This window comes from Stegodyphus dumicola, chromosome 4, assembly GCF_044657685.1.
Source record: "Stegodyphus dumicola isolate Sdum_Otavi_A_Nest chromosome 4, ASM4465768v1".
Classification (NCBI taxonomy): Eukaryota; Metazoa; Arthropoda; class Arachnida; order Araneae; family Eresidae; genus Stegodyphus; species Stegodyphus dumicola.
The window spans coordinates 10,869,845-10,889,321 of record NC_140771.1 but is presented as its reverse complement, the minus strand read 5'-3'; the positions used below and the strand labels follow the sequence as shown (position 1 = coordinate 10,889,321).

Below are 19,477 nucleotides of genomic sequence, written 5' to 3'. Positions count from 1 at the left end.
GAGAAAGAAAGCAGAAGTTATTCGTTTTCTGGTTTATGGTGTTTTATGAGTATCATAGAAATGTCCCATTAGGAGCATTAAAAAAGAGAATTTCCGAAAAATCTTGCTTCGTTGTAATTTGTGGAATTTCTATTCTCTTTGCGGCATGTGTTACGCGAAATCCATATTTAGCAAAATCCATATTTCAAACCAATTATAGGCCCAGAATGAATATCGAGACGGAACTGATAATCCCAGCTTAGGTCAATAATAAGAAATAAATTAGTGGCAACATCATTGATCGTTTACGGAACACATGTTCGTTCGCCTTGTCTAATATTAAGATACCAATTTGTATATCGATAAAGCTTCTATTCGGATTACATTCTGTCTAGGTCTTTTGTCTATTTATTTGCCTTTGGAAATGTTTTAGTTTCTGTCTGTCTCACTTGGAGATTTTAAAAGTTTCAAAACAATTAGTCCTCACGCGACTAATTGTTTTAAACAATGTAAAGCGTTTTCCATTAAAATATGCATATTCGGAAGGATTTTTCAAGTATGACGTTTATTACTGTCTTTTCTTAAACTTATTCTGTAAAAGTAAATCATGGTCAAAGGAGCAGAAGTCAGAGAATCATAGTTCAAAAGATCTGATTAAGTTTTTAAAGTCAATTCCTACATATGAGAATTTTCGCTACATAACGGGACATTACACCCGCTTCATCCAACTCCATAAAACTACAATTATTTCATTCCATACACTTTAAAAATCTTTAGAACTCTGTCTTACTGTTGCCACTTATTTTTTGTTAAATATTACAATCCCATTTTATTCATTGTACTATTATTTAAAGTTAAGTTTAAGTCATTGTACTATTATTTAAAGTTGTTATAAAATTAATTTTTACAGCACGTCAGAATTCCTAATAAACGGTCGTTATTTGTAAGTCTTAATATGTCAAATATGTTAATTTCTAATATGTGAAATTTTATATATGTGAAGTTTTAAATTTTAATTAACTTTAATATGTGAAAAAACTGTATTAACATCAAGTGTCATCCACTACATGTTTAAAAAAATGTATTTGAACTTGAGTGGATGAATAAAAAGTACTTTATTAACGATTGAAAATTTGAACAAGATATAGGGAGAGTGTGAGTTAGTAGTAGAAATTTAATAAAAAGGCTGGAGTAGAACTTCATTTAGTTTGGCTGGAGTCGTATACAGCGAATTTTATTTTTCTCACAAGAATGCTGTATATCTGTTTGACTGACATCCAGTGATTTACTTCTCAGCGGTTTCACTGTAAATAATCATCCTGTTATCAGTAAATATATTGTAAATATTATCTAATAAGAAGATAAAAATATAATTTCAAACTGTAAAATTTATTATAATGCCTGGCAAAAAGTTAAAAAAAATTAATAAAAAGTCTGAAAGGGTTCAGATTATAACAGTTTCCAAAATGGGCTCTTTGATGTTTAAAATTGCTTATAGGTACGAATTATCGAGGGAGATGGTCCAGGTGGAGTAACGAACCATTTTATAAGATACTAAATAAATGTACATTTAGACTAGCATGGGAAGATTTCATACCTTCTATTTAGTTGAAAAGTGGAAAAATATTTAATGTCATCTATAAAAATATTGAATGTGTTTAAGCAGAAATCATGAATTAAATGCATTTTAATTTTAAGCCACTCTATTAAAAAGTCAAAAATAATGTTTATAAGAACTGCTTAAAATAATAAATGTTTATAAGAAGGAGTAATGTTTATAAGAAGATAAATATCTTACATTTTGCCGAATGATAATAGACTTCAATGGAAAGTGCAATAGCACAACAGTGGATGACAACAACAAACAAAAGTGAAAGTGAAACGGTGCAAAATTGTGTTTTGAAACTAATGGCCCTTTTGGGATGGAAACAGGAAGACAAAAATGTATATTAAAAGTATTTATAAAAATGCATCCTCTCATTACATAGATAAAGATATGTGTAATGTATCTCTCATTACATAGATAAAGATATGTGTAATGAATCTCTCATTACATAGATAAAGATCTATGTAATCTTTATCTGTTACATAGATAAAGATCTATGTAATCTTTATCTGTTGCATATATAAAGATCTATGCAATCTTTATCTGTTACATAGATAAAGATCTATGTAATGAGAAAAGAAACATGGAATTACCTCTCATCTTTGTAAATGAGAAGAATCGTCCATTAAATTTTTACAGTATTTGTATTTTACAAATCTGAGATTATGTTATATTGGTTTTGTATTTCTTTCAGGTACATTTGTGTTGTTGGAACAGGGTACCTTCAAAGTGAAAGGAACGTGGGAGGCTGAAGGTGACGCTGCAGAATATAATTATGATTACTGGTACCAGCCGCGTCACAATATCATGGTCAGTACAGAATGGGCTGCACCTAAAACTTTCAGAAAGGGTTTTAGCCTCGAAGATGTGCAAAATGGTATAATTTCATATTTTCCTGCAATTATTGATTTAATTAAGGAACCTAACCTAAGAATAATGAAGCCATACTGCCGAACTGGCATAACCGGCAACATAAACTAACTAATAAAACTCTGATGTTTACACCACATGAATTCCTTGTACGGAATATTAAATGATACGCAATTTTCATGCCGCATTTCATTTAAACATCTTGAATTAACAGTTAACGAATTTTGAATTAAATCTCTTTCATCCACAGCGCATAAACCACAATAGAATAAATGCGCTCTTTAAGGTTCACTATATTTATTTACCATAGCGATACTTCGGCGCTAGGTTCACTTAACACCGTTACATCTCTTTCATTTTATAACTCAAAGTGCTCAAAAATTATATTATCTGAAGGATTACCACATGTTCTATTCAAATACAATAATAAATCTAAAACGACATCTGAAAGAAATTAAACAAATAAAAAGAAACAGTTTTTCACAGACGATTCACCGCCGCTTATCTTAGATTGGCAGCGAATCCACTATTCTGCTAAGTTTCAAATATAAGCAAGTATTACTACTATGCTAAACAAAATTAGGCCTTATCCGCACTTAGAAACTTTTAAATTGTTGATAATTCCACAATTGTTGCATTCAGGTTAGCTAAAGGCATAAAAACCTTAACCGGAAAATAAGAACTGTGTAATTCAATCATTTTTAAAGCAAAAAGTGCACAATTTACAAACATAATGAATAAAGAAACTGAGCTCACTGAGCGGAGTAACAGAGTGGATATATATATACACATATTTATGTACTTTTGATGCGGCCGATTGCAACCAAAATGGGAGATTCGCATCTACATATTATAGAAGTCATATATACAAAATTTCAACGTTCTGAGGCTACTCATGCTTGAGTTATGTGAGATACATGCATACGTACGTAAGTACAGATGAGTTACAAAATATTCCTTCAGAATTCATTTTAAATCCGTTTTATAATTTTTTGGGGGAAAGTCTCCTTTATTCTGTCCTTACGTACAGATGTCACGCATCCAGTTTGTATGTAATTGATAAAAATAATATTGTAAAGCAGTTTAAAATGACATAGAAAATTCAATCAATGTGTAAATGAGTTAGAAGTTAACTTTGATTATCTCAGTAAAAGTATTGTAAATATGAATTCAGATAATGTTTAAATGTGCACATGACTGTCATCATTTTATGTAACTATCACATGTAATTTAATGTTTGTAATTAACATTAATTCAATCTGTCATAAATAGGAAATTTTCATTAACCTTCGCAATATTTCCATAATATTTCATTCTAATTAATTCAAATTAGTTAAGGAGCAAAGAATGTATAGCCAGACTTTGCTTGATGTCCTTTTGTATCTATCTGCATTCAAAATTCGTTAATCGTCCTTTATTCAATGATTGCAATCAAAAACGCATAGCGGCCTTTCAAATATAGAAATAGCGGAAAGTATTAAACTACGCTTATTAATTTGTTGAAATTGAAACTGAGTACCGGCGAGATGGATAAATTGTCCGAATATTTTTCCCTTTTACCTCACTTGCAGGGTGGTCATGAAAAACTTCCCCCACGTATCAACACCTAGCGGCCTATCGGATCAACTAATCGAAATAAAATTTCAGATACTGTGATTCGAAGGTATGCGCTCCAGATTGGGATGATTTGAAACAATAGATATATCACGCTCACAGTTACAGTGAACAAATTTTAAAAATTTCGAGTGGTAATACCCACCTTTTTCCTGTGCAAATTAATCAACGCATTGAAACACCACAAATGGCGTTGGAAAGATACTTGTGTGCAGAAATTGCCAGCATAAAATACTTACAAAGAAGAGTATTGCAAAGACTAATGACAACACAAGAGTAGATAGAGAAAATTTTTTTTATTGGAATTACAAGTTTTCAACATGCCCACCTTCACAGACGATAAAGCATTGCATGTGGGAAATTGTTGCCAAAATGACGTACGTAACACCGCAAGAAGATCACTCCAACTTCAAGTTCCGCTGTATGCCGAAATTAGCATGAAGAGTTCATGCTGTGTACAGCAGTCAGAACTTCGTGTGGCCGCTTGAAGTAGAATTAGTGCAGTATAGTAAGTTCAGGAGGGCAGGATAGAAGATGGCGAAAGGACATAACCAGTTTGTTACTTGGACATGGCTATGACGTCGCATCGGCGTAAGAGGATCACGTTTCATGGCATCTTTTAAATCCGACATTGATCTATACACTTTAGATTTCAGTTAGTCCCAGAATCAGAAATTCATCGGAGGGAGGTCGGGGAATCGCTGTGATTACGAAATTGCAAAACCTTGTCCGGGATTCTAACCCGGTCCATCAGTAGTCAGCATCAGTAACTGCAGAGAAGCGCGGCTGCAGTAAATGTTTCCCACCTGCGGCGAACCAAGAATCTTTACAGGGAAGTCTAGGTTCTTACAGACTATGAGCAGCATAAGTCTCATTTCCCTTGCCATTCAGCTGAAAACAATATTGTCCAGAACATTCACCGTAACAGAACACTGAAAACCAGTGCACCAGAAAGTGTATACACGGATGCCTCCAAAACATTAGAAGACACTGGGAGCGGGTTTTATGTTCTCATACAGCAAGACCTGACACGTGTATGGAGAAAGAAATTAGGGTTCGGAAACTCAGTTTTGCAAGCTGAATCAACTGCCAATAGATTTGCACTTTTATGCATCAGAAAACATCCTAATGTTTTCAAGCACATTTACACCGATTCTGCCTCGAACTTAGCAGCAATAGCCGGGCTCAGTTTGAGGAATCTCACCGAACGGAGCTTTCGAGGCATCCTGTTACGAAAGCCAGTCTCACGAAGAACCATCTTAGTTAGATTCCTGCTTATACGGGAATTACAGGCAATGAGTTTGTGGACATGCTGCCTAAGAAGCGGCGAACTCTACTTTAAAGAGAAGCTCCATCATAAAAGCCGATCACATTTCTGAAGAGGCAGACTCTTCAAAAATTAGTCTGTAAACAGACTGAGTAATGGGACCAGGCCACGACAGGTTGTCGGATGTATAAATTTCTTCACAAAATATCACTGGAACCGCATGTAGTGAGCAATCTGTCACAGTTTATCGCCGGGCATGGCCATTTTCCTAATTATCTTAGAGGCTTTGATCTCAGAGAGGACAGCAGCTATGAGTCTGTGTTCTCCTCCTAGTTGTAACAAACATCAGACTGAAACAGCCAACCATAAGCTTCTGGCCACAATTGTTTCAGAATCTGAAGCATAACGGGGTTGATCGGCAGATGCTAAAAACTGTATAATACATCACTGTGCCAGAAAATACGCCTTGTACATGAAAATATTTACAGGATTAGATACAGATGTAGATAATGGAAGTTGAATTCCATTATCTACATCTGTATTTAGTATTTGTATTCGTAATTAGTAGTAACAGTGTTTGAATATTCTATATGTCTATCTAGTATTTGTATTACATTAGTTTTACGTTTTTCTCCTCACGTTTAGGGTTCGTGGATTTGGGAGTGAATAACGACGACACTTGATGAAATATCGAAACACAATTTATTAGCCAGTATTATTCCAAACAGCTTCAACAACACGTTTACAGTCGTCGAAGAACTACTGTAAACACGCTGAAACAATCAGTGACACAGCCTACATACTATTAGGATATAACGGTGAAGACAGCTTCACGTCAAAGCACCAGAATACAGCTCCCGACTCTGGTCGGTCGCTCTCGGAACTTTATGTACTCTCGAGATTCTCCACGCTACAACACGCGATGCACTCGACGATACACTGGAGTACAGCTCCGACTGGGTTCGGTTGTTCTCGAAGCTCAATACACTCTCAAGATGAAACTCGACGATGTACTAACTCGCGATACACTAAGAGACTCTCTTGATGCACTCGACAACCAACTCGGCACTAGACTTCAAGACACTCGCTCACTGACTAACTATCAACTCGCTAGACGAGAGACTGACTGACTCTCCCCGTACAATTCATCGATTTACATCATTAACCACTCTACGAGCTGGGCGGACAATTCTCTAAGGCAGTGGAATCATCCGTTTAAAAGATTTTGTTAGAGAAATCCTAAACTCAAATTGCGTTTTATAATCACTGAAGTACCAAACTGGCGCCGCAATTGAAGATCGTGTTGCACGGATTTTTTGTGGGAGGAGATTATGGCGAATCACACAAGTATGTTCACCATGAAAACGGGGGGGGGGGCTTCTTGTAGAGCCTCTTAATGGAAACTAGCTCGTATTAACGTTAGACAAAAAAAACTCCGACGGTTATCCGACGACCAGCGAGTTTTCCGCTAGACCGTTGGTAGGCCAAAAAAAAGTTTAAAAACAAGAAGGTTCGAAGATTTGCGCATTCCTTTCCTGGCAGCTTATTTACTTTTGTTTACTTTATTTTTTACGGATGTTGGTAGAATTCAATCAATCGAAATTAAAAATGAAACACAACATTTTACAGAGGCTGTTCGCACATTTTTAGACGATTTTGGTAAGCGGTAATAAAAATCGTTTGCTGCAAAAGAAATGATTGCAATTGTACTATGTTTTTAAAAGTCAAAAATATCGTCTCTGGCTTGAAAGTTTTGTTTTTATTGAAAATGGCGAATTTAACAAAGCAGTGCTTCGAAGGCTACATTTACGCTCTTTCCGAAGAGAAATATGCATACTCCGTTATCCAAAAACGATGTGAGAGTCATGGCTTTGTGATATCTAAAGCGTCGATAGGTAATGTCGTCAACAAGAAAGGAAAAAAACGTCAAATTGGAGCCTCAAGTAGGACGAAAATTCCAAACAAGTATCCAAGGAAAAAACGGACATCTTCGACTATTGCAAAGGTACGTTGTTTAATGTTAAAAGAAAATCCCCCTAGTCAAAGGACAGTTGCAAAATCATTAAAATGCTCGGTGTCCACTGTAAACAAAATGATAAACGTTGATTTAAATCTTAAGAAAGCGAAAGAACGCAATGTGCATCGTATTCTTCCAAAGCAACGCAGGACACGCTGCAGAATTCTATATGAGAAACACTTATTCAAAGAAAAATGGAAAACAATTGTCACAATAGATGAAGCATGGGTGTATTTAAATGATTGTAACAAAAAAAAAAAAAAAAAAAAAAAAAAAAAAGCCCTTTATTATCATAAAATTGGAGAAAAAAATTTAAGTACATGGTTCAAAGAATCGAAAGAAAGGTTTTCTAAGGGATTTATGATTGTTGCTGGTTTTTCTTATAATGGCAAGTTAAAAATAAAGAGAGTGCAAAAAAATGTCAAGATTGACTCCAAAATACTATCAGGAACATATTTTATCGCCAATTGTTCTGAATGAAATACCATCGCTTTACCCACAGTGCCATCAATTTGTGAGACTCCATCAGGACAAAGCTAGCAATCACACATCAAAATCCACTTTAAATTCCCTAAAGAAATGGAACAAACAACTGGTATCAAGGCCATACCCTTCACTGATGTGCCTACTAAATCTCCCGATGTGTCACCTATGGATTTTTGTGCTTTCGGACTTTTAAAAACTGCATTATTCAAACGTTGTCCCAAAACCCTAACAGGACTCTGGAAAGCTGTTCGGGAGGAATGGGATAGAATATCTCATCTGCCACTTCAAAAGGCATTATTATCCTGGAAATTGCGGTGTCGAAAGATAGTTCAGAATAAGGGATGTCAAATAGAACATTTAAAACACAAGAATTTTATGTAATTTAGTTTTGTGAATACAGTATACATCGTCTAAAAGATGTGTGAACAGACTCTGTACAAGTGTAGATTGAAACAGTTACTAAGGTTTTTTTTTTCATGATTGTATATATTTCTCTCTCTCTCTCTCTCTCTTTTTTTTTTTGTACATATTTTGGACTTAATACTGTGACCACTCTTTTTATTCAGGTGCACACATCTTTAGGATAGTTGTTATTATCTTCAGTTAAAGTTCGGCCAAAAAGTGGTATCTCGTTAACAGGTCAAATACCTATACATTTTAATGTATTAGTTTAACTTTCATTCAATTCTTATCACTGAAAATATAAGGTGATTAGAGATTGCAGAATGTATCAAAGTTCGATCATAATTAGAAGTCATTTGTGAGGTTTTGTTTATGTCTGATAATATTATTTAATGATGTATGATAATATTTATATGCAGGTCTTTATGGTCACAGCATAACATTTTGGAACTGGCGCGAAAGGAAGCCCTTCCAAAGACTGGATCTTGGCGAGAATGGTCAGATACCTCTCGAAGTACGATTTCTTCACAATCCCGAAGCAAGCGTCGGGTTTGTAGGATGTGCTTTGTCATCCACCATCTTCAGATTCCATCAAGATGAAGTAAGTTAAATGAATTTTTTTTTTTTTTATAAAACAACATGCAACAAAAAGTTCTTTCTGGAATGACTGGAATATTTGAAATAAGGCGAAGCAATTGAGGAATATCTGCTCTGCGCAGGGATGCTTTTATGGAGGGCTTGTTAACTGAACTGACTGGTATTCAGTCTTACACAGTTTAGTTATTCAGGAGATCTGTTAGGATCTCTCAATCAACAATATACAGGTTTTCCAGCAGATAGTCAGTCAGTTTAGTTATTCAGAAGATGTGTAGGATCTCTGAATCAACAATATACAGGGTACTCGGAAAAATCTGGGAAAAGGTAAAAGGAAATAGAATAGATTGAAAAAGCAGATTTTGTAATGGAATATGTGTGCCAAAATCACACCTTAAGGTATACCACCGCTGTCGAGCAGAAGATAAAAGCCTTCAGTTCGCGTAAATCCCATTCCATGTGGAATAGATATATGCTTTTCGTTCATGAACTTATTCCATTTACTTACCAAGCGAACGTCTGATTTGTCAAAAACGAGCGGAGTTCTTGTTGGAAGCGTGCCAAGTTCGATTCCTATTTTAGGGGAGGAAAGAATGCTTGATCTTCTATTCTAAAACTGAGTTTAATTTTTATCATTTCCTAACGTTTTTGAAAAAGTTTTTATTATAGAATTTTATTGTTATTTCTATGTAGTACGGAGGTTTTAAGAAATCTCAGAACTACAGTTGACAGAAATCAATTCAAGGAGTTAAGTTTGATTGAGTCGACTGTCCCGATCCCACGGATCGTTCGATTCTCTTTGCTCCTCGCTCCGTCCTCGCTAACCGCTCTTCATTCACTCCTTATTCCTGATGTTTGCAATTAAAATTATTGTAGCGAGAGGTGAGTATGCGCTACTAAAACATAGCAACTTCTAAAGAGGTACTGTGAACCATTCCTGCATACCTCCTTTGATCAGCTGCCTTACAGATAAAATTTCTGTAGGGCAGCTGATTTCCTTCTGCAGCCCTACAGATAAAATACATGTCGGCGAACTACGATTTTAGATAAAGATGCCTAATAATCGAAATTCGCATGGAAAATAACAGTTCACGGCAGCAGAATGCTTTTATGCCCCACTCAGCGCACTTCAGCCCGCCGTTTGAGTACATATATTTCATTACAAAGTCTACTTTGGTCCCTTCAACCTGCTCTTACATTTCTGCCAGATGTTTTCCAAACACCGTGTATATTTCACATTTTTGAATTAACTTGTGTTATGTTCCTATAATGTGTTTTTAGTGAAAGAAAGTTTTATTACCTGCAAGTTTTATTAAAATCAGAGCTTAAAACGTCTGAGTTTGTGTCTAGAACTCCTTTCGTATAACTGCAGTATAAATAAATGTTCTTATTTCTAAAAATTAACTTTCTGTATTCCTAGAATAAAAGCTGGACTGCAGAATGTGTCGCTAAAATCCCGCCGAAAAAGGTGAAGAACTGGATACTTCCCGATATGCCAGGTAATGATGGAAGTCGAAAGGATGCTAAGAATTCCTTTTTTAAACTCAGTTGTTGTGTTAAGTATGTTGCTCTTAAGTATGCCTATACTGATAATTTTGCAATTTAATTTATTTGAATTAGTTCTGCTTCTCTGATTTTACCACAGGAAATGTATACCTTCCTATTACTAGAACCTTAGCATATTTGGGTGAAATTTAACAAAAGAAAAAATAATGATGGCTTACAATCGCAGGAAATTATTTACCTTTTCTTTAGCCCAAAAGGGATGTTAGGATGTTAATAATATCCGAATACTAATATCCGAATGGGATATTAGTTTCCAAACGCCAATTTGCGTTGAATCACTATAAACGGCGTATCATTTTTCAAATCGTTGCCACCCAATATTATCGCTGTGTATTATATTTAAAGAAATTAAATAATGAAAAAGCTGCATGAATGTATGCTTGTTTCTTGCACTGTGGATATACAACAGTACCTAGAGCCACCAAATTTTGAAAAACATAGTCCTCCGTCCGAACATGGTCACCTGGAAGACCGAAATTTTTATTTCGAATTCGTTTTATTATCTATTTCTTATTTTGTAAAATTCTAACGAATTTTTCATTAAAAAAAAACTCAACGATTTCAAAGCGAGCAGTGTAAACAGTGTAGGGGAAAAAAACATTTTTGTCTCCAGCTCGCGAGAATGTTTATCGAAAATTCTGAAGCTATGCTGTTTTTAAATATTTTGTGATTTTGGTGTTGGATCAAATTTTATGTGGGGTAAGCGCAAAGAATATAATATTTAATAACTAAACGCACAAAACGTTCATAATAATGAGACAAAAAAGTTTTGTAAAGCCATCTTGAGTAGGAATCCTGAGCATTGATATTGTAAAGTGAGAAAGCACTGAAGAAAAATATATATATATATAGATATGGACAAACATTTAACACTGTATTGGAAAATTATAAACGTCTGCTGCTGTGCTGCTTTTAAAATTTTTGTAATTTGGCTCTTCATTTCTATACGGCGTAAGTGCAATTAATAAAAGAAATCTGAAAGGTTTCAGATTTTAAATTACTTCCAAACGGGCGTTTTTAGTCCAAAGAGGCAATTTGCCCAGAAGAACTATTAATTTCGTTTTGGCATTTTGCGTCGATTTATTATAAGCGCTGTTTCACTTTTCAAATTGTTGCCACCGAATATTATCGCCCTGTATTATATTTAAACAAATTAAATAATAAAGAATCTGCAAAAATGTATGTATGTTTCTCGCAATGTGAAAAAACAACGGTACCTAGAGCCATCGAATTTTGAATAACGTAATCCTCTTGCGAATATGGGCATCTGGAAGCCCAAATTTGAAATTTAGAATTTGTTTTATGATCGATTTCATATTTTGTAAAACTTTAAGGAATTTTTGATTAAAAAACTGAACGATTTCAAAGCGAGCCATGGTAACGTTGTACAGAAAAAAACATTTTTGTTTCCAGCACGATCGACTGTATATCGGAAATTCTGAAGATAGGCTCATTTTAAAATTATTTTGCGACATTGCTTTTGAACTGAATTTTATGCGAAGAATATGATATTTAATAAATAAAGGTAGCACAAAATGTTAAAAAAAAGCCCCTTTGGACGTTGTTTAAAATCTGAAACCTTTCAGACTTTTTTTGAACCTATTTTTGAATTTTTAAGACCTTTCATGATTTTTTTTCCAGGATTAATCACGGATATCCTGATATCATTAGATGACCGATATTTATATATCAGCAACTGGCTGCATGGAGATATTAGACAATACGATATATCGGATACGGAGAATCCCCGCTGTGTTGGACAGGTATGTATGATTCATATTAAAATTAAAACGTACTCGAGAGAGCGGCAAAAAATTTTTTAATTTAATTTTAAATAATTTGTAAAATTTTAATTTCATATCTGCGAAACAAATTATCAAAATTCCAGCAAGAATGCATAGTACTATTAACATTACCAGTATGTAATGAGGCATCTTCATTTCTACTTTCTGTATTTTCATTTTCACTCACTCTTTATTGTTGCCATCTGCTACTCCTTAGGCCTCAGATCATCAAATGGTGCTGGAACTGCCGTCTGTGTGGTCTGCTGCATCTTGCGAGTCGTTGACGTTGTCATCGTTTTCGTACGTTCAGACTATCTTCCCACCGTTCAGATTATCCCACCTCCAGTGATCTTCAGAACCATCATGAGCATTAGATATTCCCGTTTCCTTAAAACTCTTCATTATTATATTGCTTCACCAGTTAAAACCCCTGCATCCAAAATCCACGAACAACTCGATTAGTAAGTCGAAAGCAATTGCTATGTGAACGAACCCATTTTAGTATTTAGGAAAAATCGCTTTCTGAACGCTCTGTGGAAGGGAAAAACTGCATGAATACTTCAAAAATTTTCAGAACCTAAGGATAAACCTAAGGGAGATGCGGGTAAATACCGTATTTCGTTTTGTTTTAAAGTCACGAATTTCTGCTGTAGTATATTTATACTTCATTCATGTAACACATACACTGAAATAATTATGAAAATATTTCACAGTTTTCACTGATATGGTATTGAAAATAGGAATTATTCACAGTCGTAAGTTTGCTCTTAAGAACCAAAAAATAGAGTGACTCATCTCTCATTGAAAATAAAAAGTTAAAAAAAAAATAATAATAATAATAAACACAGAACTTTGTAATAAAAACAACTCCACCTGGAATTGTTGAAAACTAGAGGCTAATGATTTATACATTATATTGTATGTAGTATGATTTTTGTATGAAACCGTATGTTCAAAATTACACCATGAGATTATTCGTCTTTAATAGTTACTATGATGTTAATTTTATTTCAATGGCTGGAATTTTAATCTGCAATCCTTAGGAGTATTCCTACAATAAATGGCTAGCGATATAGTAGGTGATTTACCGCTTTTAGTTATTTATTCATTCCGTAGATGGCGTCTCTAACGCGACATTTTTAAATAGGAAAATAAGTACAAGTAAATAATATGCAAGTAAAAATATTTCCATTTGTTAATTAAGTACGCTATTAGATTTTTAATTCCATTAGATTTAAATTGTTTCCGAAAAAAAATTCCAATAAATTATTTCCATAATAACTCCTCCTTTTTACCAAGCAATAACAAGAATGGGCCTTAATTTTTATTCCAGGTTATCGATTGTTACTGATTGCCATGCCAATCGAAAACGGGCCTGCACCGCAGGTTGGCGCTTCTCTGAGCGGACATTAATTAACTACATTAATCTTTATGAATAATTATGCGTTTATAAACAAATATTCACCAAACAATTAAAATATAAATATACGAAATGATAGAAATTGCGTTTACAGTAAGCTCCTCTCAATGTTATCCCGTTTGTCTATGACTATTCAGATAACATTAACCGAATGATAACATTAAACGATGAACTAAAAATCTGACGTGTACACCATATGACATTCTAGTACGGAATATTAAATTATACGCATTTTTTGCTGCATTTCATTTAAACTTATATCCTTGAATTTCATTACAGATAGATTTCTCATTCAATTAAATCAGCTCTCACTTCGCGACAAGGAAAAAATATATAAAATCTCAAAATATCTTCATTAGTAATTGAAACATATAGAAAAACATGGAACAACAAATACAGTTCAAACAATTAAAAAGCAATTTTTACAATTATAATTGCAGTTTCCATGCAAAGCAAGTAATTTGGCCAGCAGCCAGAAGGCAGATTTTTCGATGCAGAAAACTAAAAGTTTCTTTTTAGTTTCGTTCGGTAAAAAGGCACTGAAGGTAAAGAAAGACATAATTCACTATTCTGCTAAGTTTCAAGTGTAAACAAGTGTGGTTTCTATGGTAAAAAAATGGTTTATCCGTACTAAAACAACTTTTAAATTGATGATAAATCTACAGCTATTGCATGAAGATTAACTAAAGGCATAAAAAACCGTAACCGGAAGCTAAGATCAACATAATTCAATCATTTTTTTAAGCTAACAAATGCATAATTTAACAACATTTAAGAATTAAAAACCTGAGCTCACTGAGCAGAGTAACGGCGTGGGTATATATATATATACTTCTGGTGCGGCCGATTACAACCAAAAAGGCAGGTGCACAACTAAAAGTAATAGAAGTTCTATATACAAAATTCAGCGTTCTAAGGCTACTGGTTTTGACTTATGCGAGATACATACGTACATATGTACGTACAAGCGAAAAAGTCTCCTCTGAATCCGTTTTAAATCAGTTTTATAATTCGTTTGGGGAAAAGAAGTCCTTTATTCTATTCTTACGTACAGATGTCACGCAAAAACATCGTTAAATTGCATGTCAAAATGGCTATTTTCGTTGAAATAAGAAACTCGAAATTTTTGATGATTGCAAATACTTCCTTTACTTCGTACAGGGAAATAAAAATGCCCTTCAAAACAGCAATAAAATTGATCTAATTTAAAGTTAATATGGCTAGAAGTATATAAGCACTTTCACAGTATTTTAGTTGTGAATATACGAAACTGTTCATAATATCGTTCATAAACTGTTCATAATATCTATCACGCAAAAGGTCATTTATGAAATGTTCATAACATTTCTGGAAATTATTTGATTGTCTTTAATGATCCTATGCAAAAGGCAACTCTCACATTTATTTTAATTAACAAAACACAAAAGATTGTTTATGAACAATTCGTAATTCAAAAGTTCACTTATGAACTGTTCATAATATTTCTGGAAAATTATTTGATTGACCCTAGTGTTACTGTTCAAAGAGCACCCTTCACATTCATTTTAATTAGGAAAACAGAGAAAAACTTGTTTATGAAAATTTCATAATGCAAAAATTTATTTATAAACTGTACATAGCATTTCTGAAAATCATTTTATTGTCCCTAATCTTAATATTTAGAGGGCAACCCTCACATTTATTTTAATAAGAAAACACAAAATTTTCTTTATGAAATGTTTGATAAATGTTCCTTTGTTAACTGTTCAAAACATTTTGGAAAATATTTGATTCATACTAATCGTAATATTCAGAGGGAAACCCCTGGCTAGAACAGAACACGTCCATGTGGAATTTAAAACTGAGTAAGAGAGCAATCTTCGTTTGATGTGTATGTTTTCAAGAATTTTATTTTTTTCCCTCCTTGAAAAGAGAGACCAGTGTTTGATCGCCCTCAAAATCAATTGGTAGAGTGATTCAAAATTTGCGTCAAATTTAAGCTGCTTTTTTGCGTAATTTTAAATGGTTGGCTGAAATCGAAATGAGGCTGTTTTGCTACTTGGCAAGATCTCTCAGCCATTTGTCAATTTTATAACCTATTTTATCCTTATTAACTTTAATCTTTTTCTTTTGGCGAATTTATTTTAGTTTAAAGATTTCATACCATATATTTGGATCATATTAACCGAATTGTTGATCCCAGGAAGTGATGTACACTAGTGTAAGAAATTAAGAGAATTTTCATATTTGATCTACGATCTCCAGAACTGCTAGACAGATTTTAATAAAATTTGGTGTGAACATAGGTTGATATAATACAAAAAAAAATAAACATTCACCAGTTATAATAGACACACGTGTTCGTGTGTAACACTCATGGGAATCTGAAGGCCTGAAACAGCGGCTGCAGAAGACACAAAAGAAATGGGTTAATAGGGGGTATTGGTCCCCTCTTACAGCCATAGAGGCCTCGCAACGTGATGTCATACTGGAAATAAGGCAGTTTAGCAGTGCCTGTGGCAAATGATCCCACTCATACAGCATATTATTATTTTATATTCTTTATCTTACTTCTAACTAATTTATCAAGGTAAAACAAAACTGCTTACCTTGTTCCAATGGGTTCGGCCAGGGTCAATGGGCTGAAGTTCCTCTGTGCTGTGCATCTGCAAAATCTTGAGAGGGATAATCCATAAATGATAAACTTTCTTAACACAAATATATTTAATGAAGACGTTAAAGGTTACATAATTTTTACATAATGAAAGGTTTAAATATTCGCACGACGCAGCATGCGACTTCTCAATCCCGAGTTCTCGTGATCTCTAGCGAGAGTTCATAGTTCGAGATGACGTCACTCAGCCATTGGATCTCAGCAAGAGTTGAGTTACAACATCCTCCCGCCCGGAAGGACAATTGCCGTAATTGTCCTTATTACATTCCAGCTCCACCGGATATAGTAATTGCACTGGTCTTTTAATCGTATGTCCATTGGGCAAGCGGACAGCACAGGCTCTCACCTTGCCATCTCTCCCAGGAAGGACTTCCATTATGATACCCATCTTCCACATCAGCCGTGGAATTTTATCTTCATGCACTAATACAATAGTTTCTTTATTCAAACAGGTTCCTGTTTTCGCCAGTTTGGAATGATGAGCAGATTTTAAATTCATCAAATAATCCTGCCTCCATTTTCGCCAGATTTTTTCTACCAGTATCTGTTGATGTCTAAATCGACGTGTAAGACTCTCCTTTGTTGAAGTTAATTTAGAGCTTCCTTGTGGCAATGTTAGTAATCGTCTTCCTATTAAGAAGTGACCAGGGGTCAAAGATTCTGGCTCTCCTAGATCCGAGTATGTAAATGTCAAAGGTCTGGAGTTCAATAAAGCTTCCACTTCTGTTATGACTGTCTCTAATTCCCTGAATGTCAAGGATGATTTTCCTAAGATTCTCTTCAGAAGAGCTTTAAGAGACTGAACCATACGCTCCCAAAAGCCTCCCCACCATGCCGCCCTCTCAACTATAAATTTCCATTTGATTCCTTTCTTAGAGAACTCGTCTTGAACTTTATTGCTTTTCATCACCTCGTTCAATAGCTCTAATTCTTTTTTCGCTCTTTTAAAGGTTTTGGCGTTATCGGTGTACACTATTCGGCACAAACCTCTTCTCGCTATGAACCGTCTAAATGCAAGCAAAAATTTTTCTGTGGAAAGGTCAGCCGTAAGTTCTAAATGCACGGATCTGGTTACAGCACAGGTAAACAGTAAAGCGTATGTCTTAGATAATTCTTTTCCACTTTTCACGTACAGTGGACCCGCGTAATCTATCCCGGAGTTTTCAAACGGAAAGGCTTCTCGGCATCTGTCTGGTGGGAGATGTGCCATATCTTGCATGGCAGGTTTAGTTCGAAATATCTTGCAGACATAGCAATTGTGCAGAACACTTAATTTTTCGACGAGCCTTCAGCAACCAAAATTTATCTCTTATCTGATATTCCTCCGTGCCCTACCACTTGATGACTGTGAAGAATAATTAGATCAGTCAAATGATCTTTGTCGAGCAACACGATTGGATGTGCTTGTTTGTAATCCAAATTTGAATTTTCTAATCGTCCACCAACACGAAGTACACCACTTTCGTCTACAAATGGACTGAGAGACTTCAGTTTTGATTTTGAACCTATTTCCTCGTTTGTCTTCAATGCCCGTATTTCATTTGTGAAATTTCGCTCCTGAATACGTTTGATCCAATAAGTTTCTGCCATTTCCAATTCGGTAACCTGCAAACATCCTGATATTTTCGAGGTATTTTTAACATTGTTGATGAACCTTAAGCACCACGCAGTAATTCGGTAAATTCGGTGTAAATTGCTGTAATTTTGGGTTTTAAATTAATCTTCGGAAGGTTCGGTAACGCATGCATTTACGAAAACTTCCTTTGATGTTTTTCTTAGTTCCTTGTTGGAATCTTCAATGTTCTTTGTGGAACATAAATTCGGTTTTGGCCAGTGTTCCATTTCTTCTTTCAACCACGTGGGCCCTTCCCACCATATGCTATTCTGCTTCAGATGTTTGACATTTTCACCTCTAGTTAGTAAATCAGCTGGATTATGTTCACCAGGCGTATATCTCCAGTTCAAGACATCTGAATTCTTCTGTATTTCCTTCACTCTGTTCTGAACGAATGGTTTCTACCTTTTCACATCACTTCTAATCCAATGTAACGTTATACTAGAATCGGTCCACATATATACAATTAAACCAATGTCCCTAAGTTTCTCTTGAATGTAATTTGACAAGCGGGAGCCTATCAAAGCACCCATCAATTCCAATCCGGGAAGTGATAATTTTTTCAAAGGTGCTACTCGTGATTTTGATGTAATGAAACTTGAATGAATGACTCCATTTTTTGAATAACGAAAATACAGAACAGCCCCATAGGCCTTCTGACTCGCATCTGTGAAACAGTGTAACTAACTGTAAACCATCTTTATATCCCTTTTCCCAGCACCTGCAAACTGATGTCTTGGTATTTCCAAACTAGAAATATGAGCTAATTCATCACACCAGCTTTGCCAATTCTTTCTGAGATTTTCTGGTATTTCAGTGTCCCATGCTATCTTTTGTTCCCATAAATCTTGTAATAAAATCCTAGCTCGAATGGTGTATGAATTTAAAAACCCCAGTGGATCAAAGAAACGTCCTACGAATCTCAAGATTTCCCTTTTAGTTGGTATGTTATCTATCCTTTTGGCATCTTCTACCAACTCTTCAATTTCTATCAAAAATGTATCATTTGACCTATTCCATATGTATCCCAATAATTTAGAACAAGTCGAATCGTGTGAAAAATCTTCTTCATTCCATACCCTTTGTAAATTCGTTTCATTCGTTTTCCACTTCCGCATGTTAAATACACCTTCTTTCAGTATGCGTTTAATATGTTCCGATTCCTCGAATGCTTCTGATTCTTCATCTGCTCCAACGATTAAATCGTCAACATACATATTTTCAGTTAGCATGGAAAATACGTTCGGATACTGTAACTTGTATTTGTCAGCATGTACATTAAGAGTTGCTCTGAGAAGAAACGGACTAGATGTTGTTCCAAAAATTACCCTTGTCATACGAAGAGCCTTTATTTTAGTTCCATTTAATTCACCATCGTTCCATAGAAACTTGACTGCGTTTCTGTCATTCATCAGCAAGAGAAATCTGCAAGAATGCTTGTTCGATGTCAGCTGTAAACGCAATTCGATTTTGATGGAACTTAAGGAGCAATTCCAGTATGTCTGGACACATCTTAGGACCTGAATGTAAACAGTCATTTAATGACAAACAAATCTCCGCATGTGACGAAGCGTCAAAAACCACACGGAGTTTTGTAGTTTCCT

The 19,477-nt window shown here is 34.8% G+C and overlaps 1 protein-coding gene across 1 annotated transcript in view; it reads left to right on the top strand.

The window, feature by feature from the left end:
• The window catches only part of LOC118201853 (methanethiol oxidase), a 43,202-nt gene that overhangs the window by 12,731 nt on the left and 10,994 nt on the right, over positions 1-19,477 (top strand). The window contains exons 5-8 of the mRNA XM_035374017.2: positions 2,280-2,462; positions 8,661-8,842; positions 10,256-10,334; positions 12,043-12,164. Coding sequence (XP_035229908.1) covers positions 2,280-2,462; positions 8,661-8,842; positions 10,256-10,334; positions 12,043-12,164 — 566 coding nt within the window. The remainder of the gene's footprint in view (positions 1-2,279; positions 2,463-8,660; positions 8,843-10,255; positions 10,335-12,042; positions 12,165-19,477) is intronic.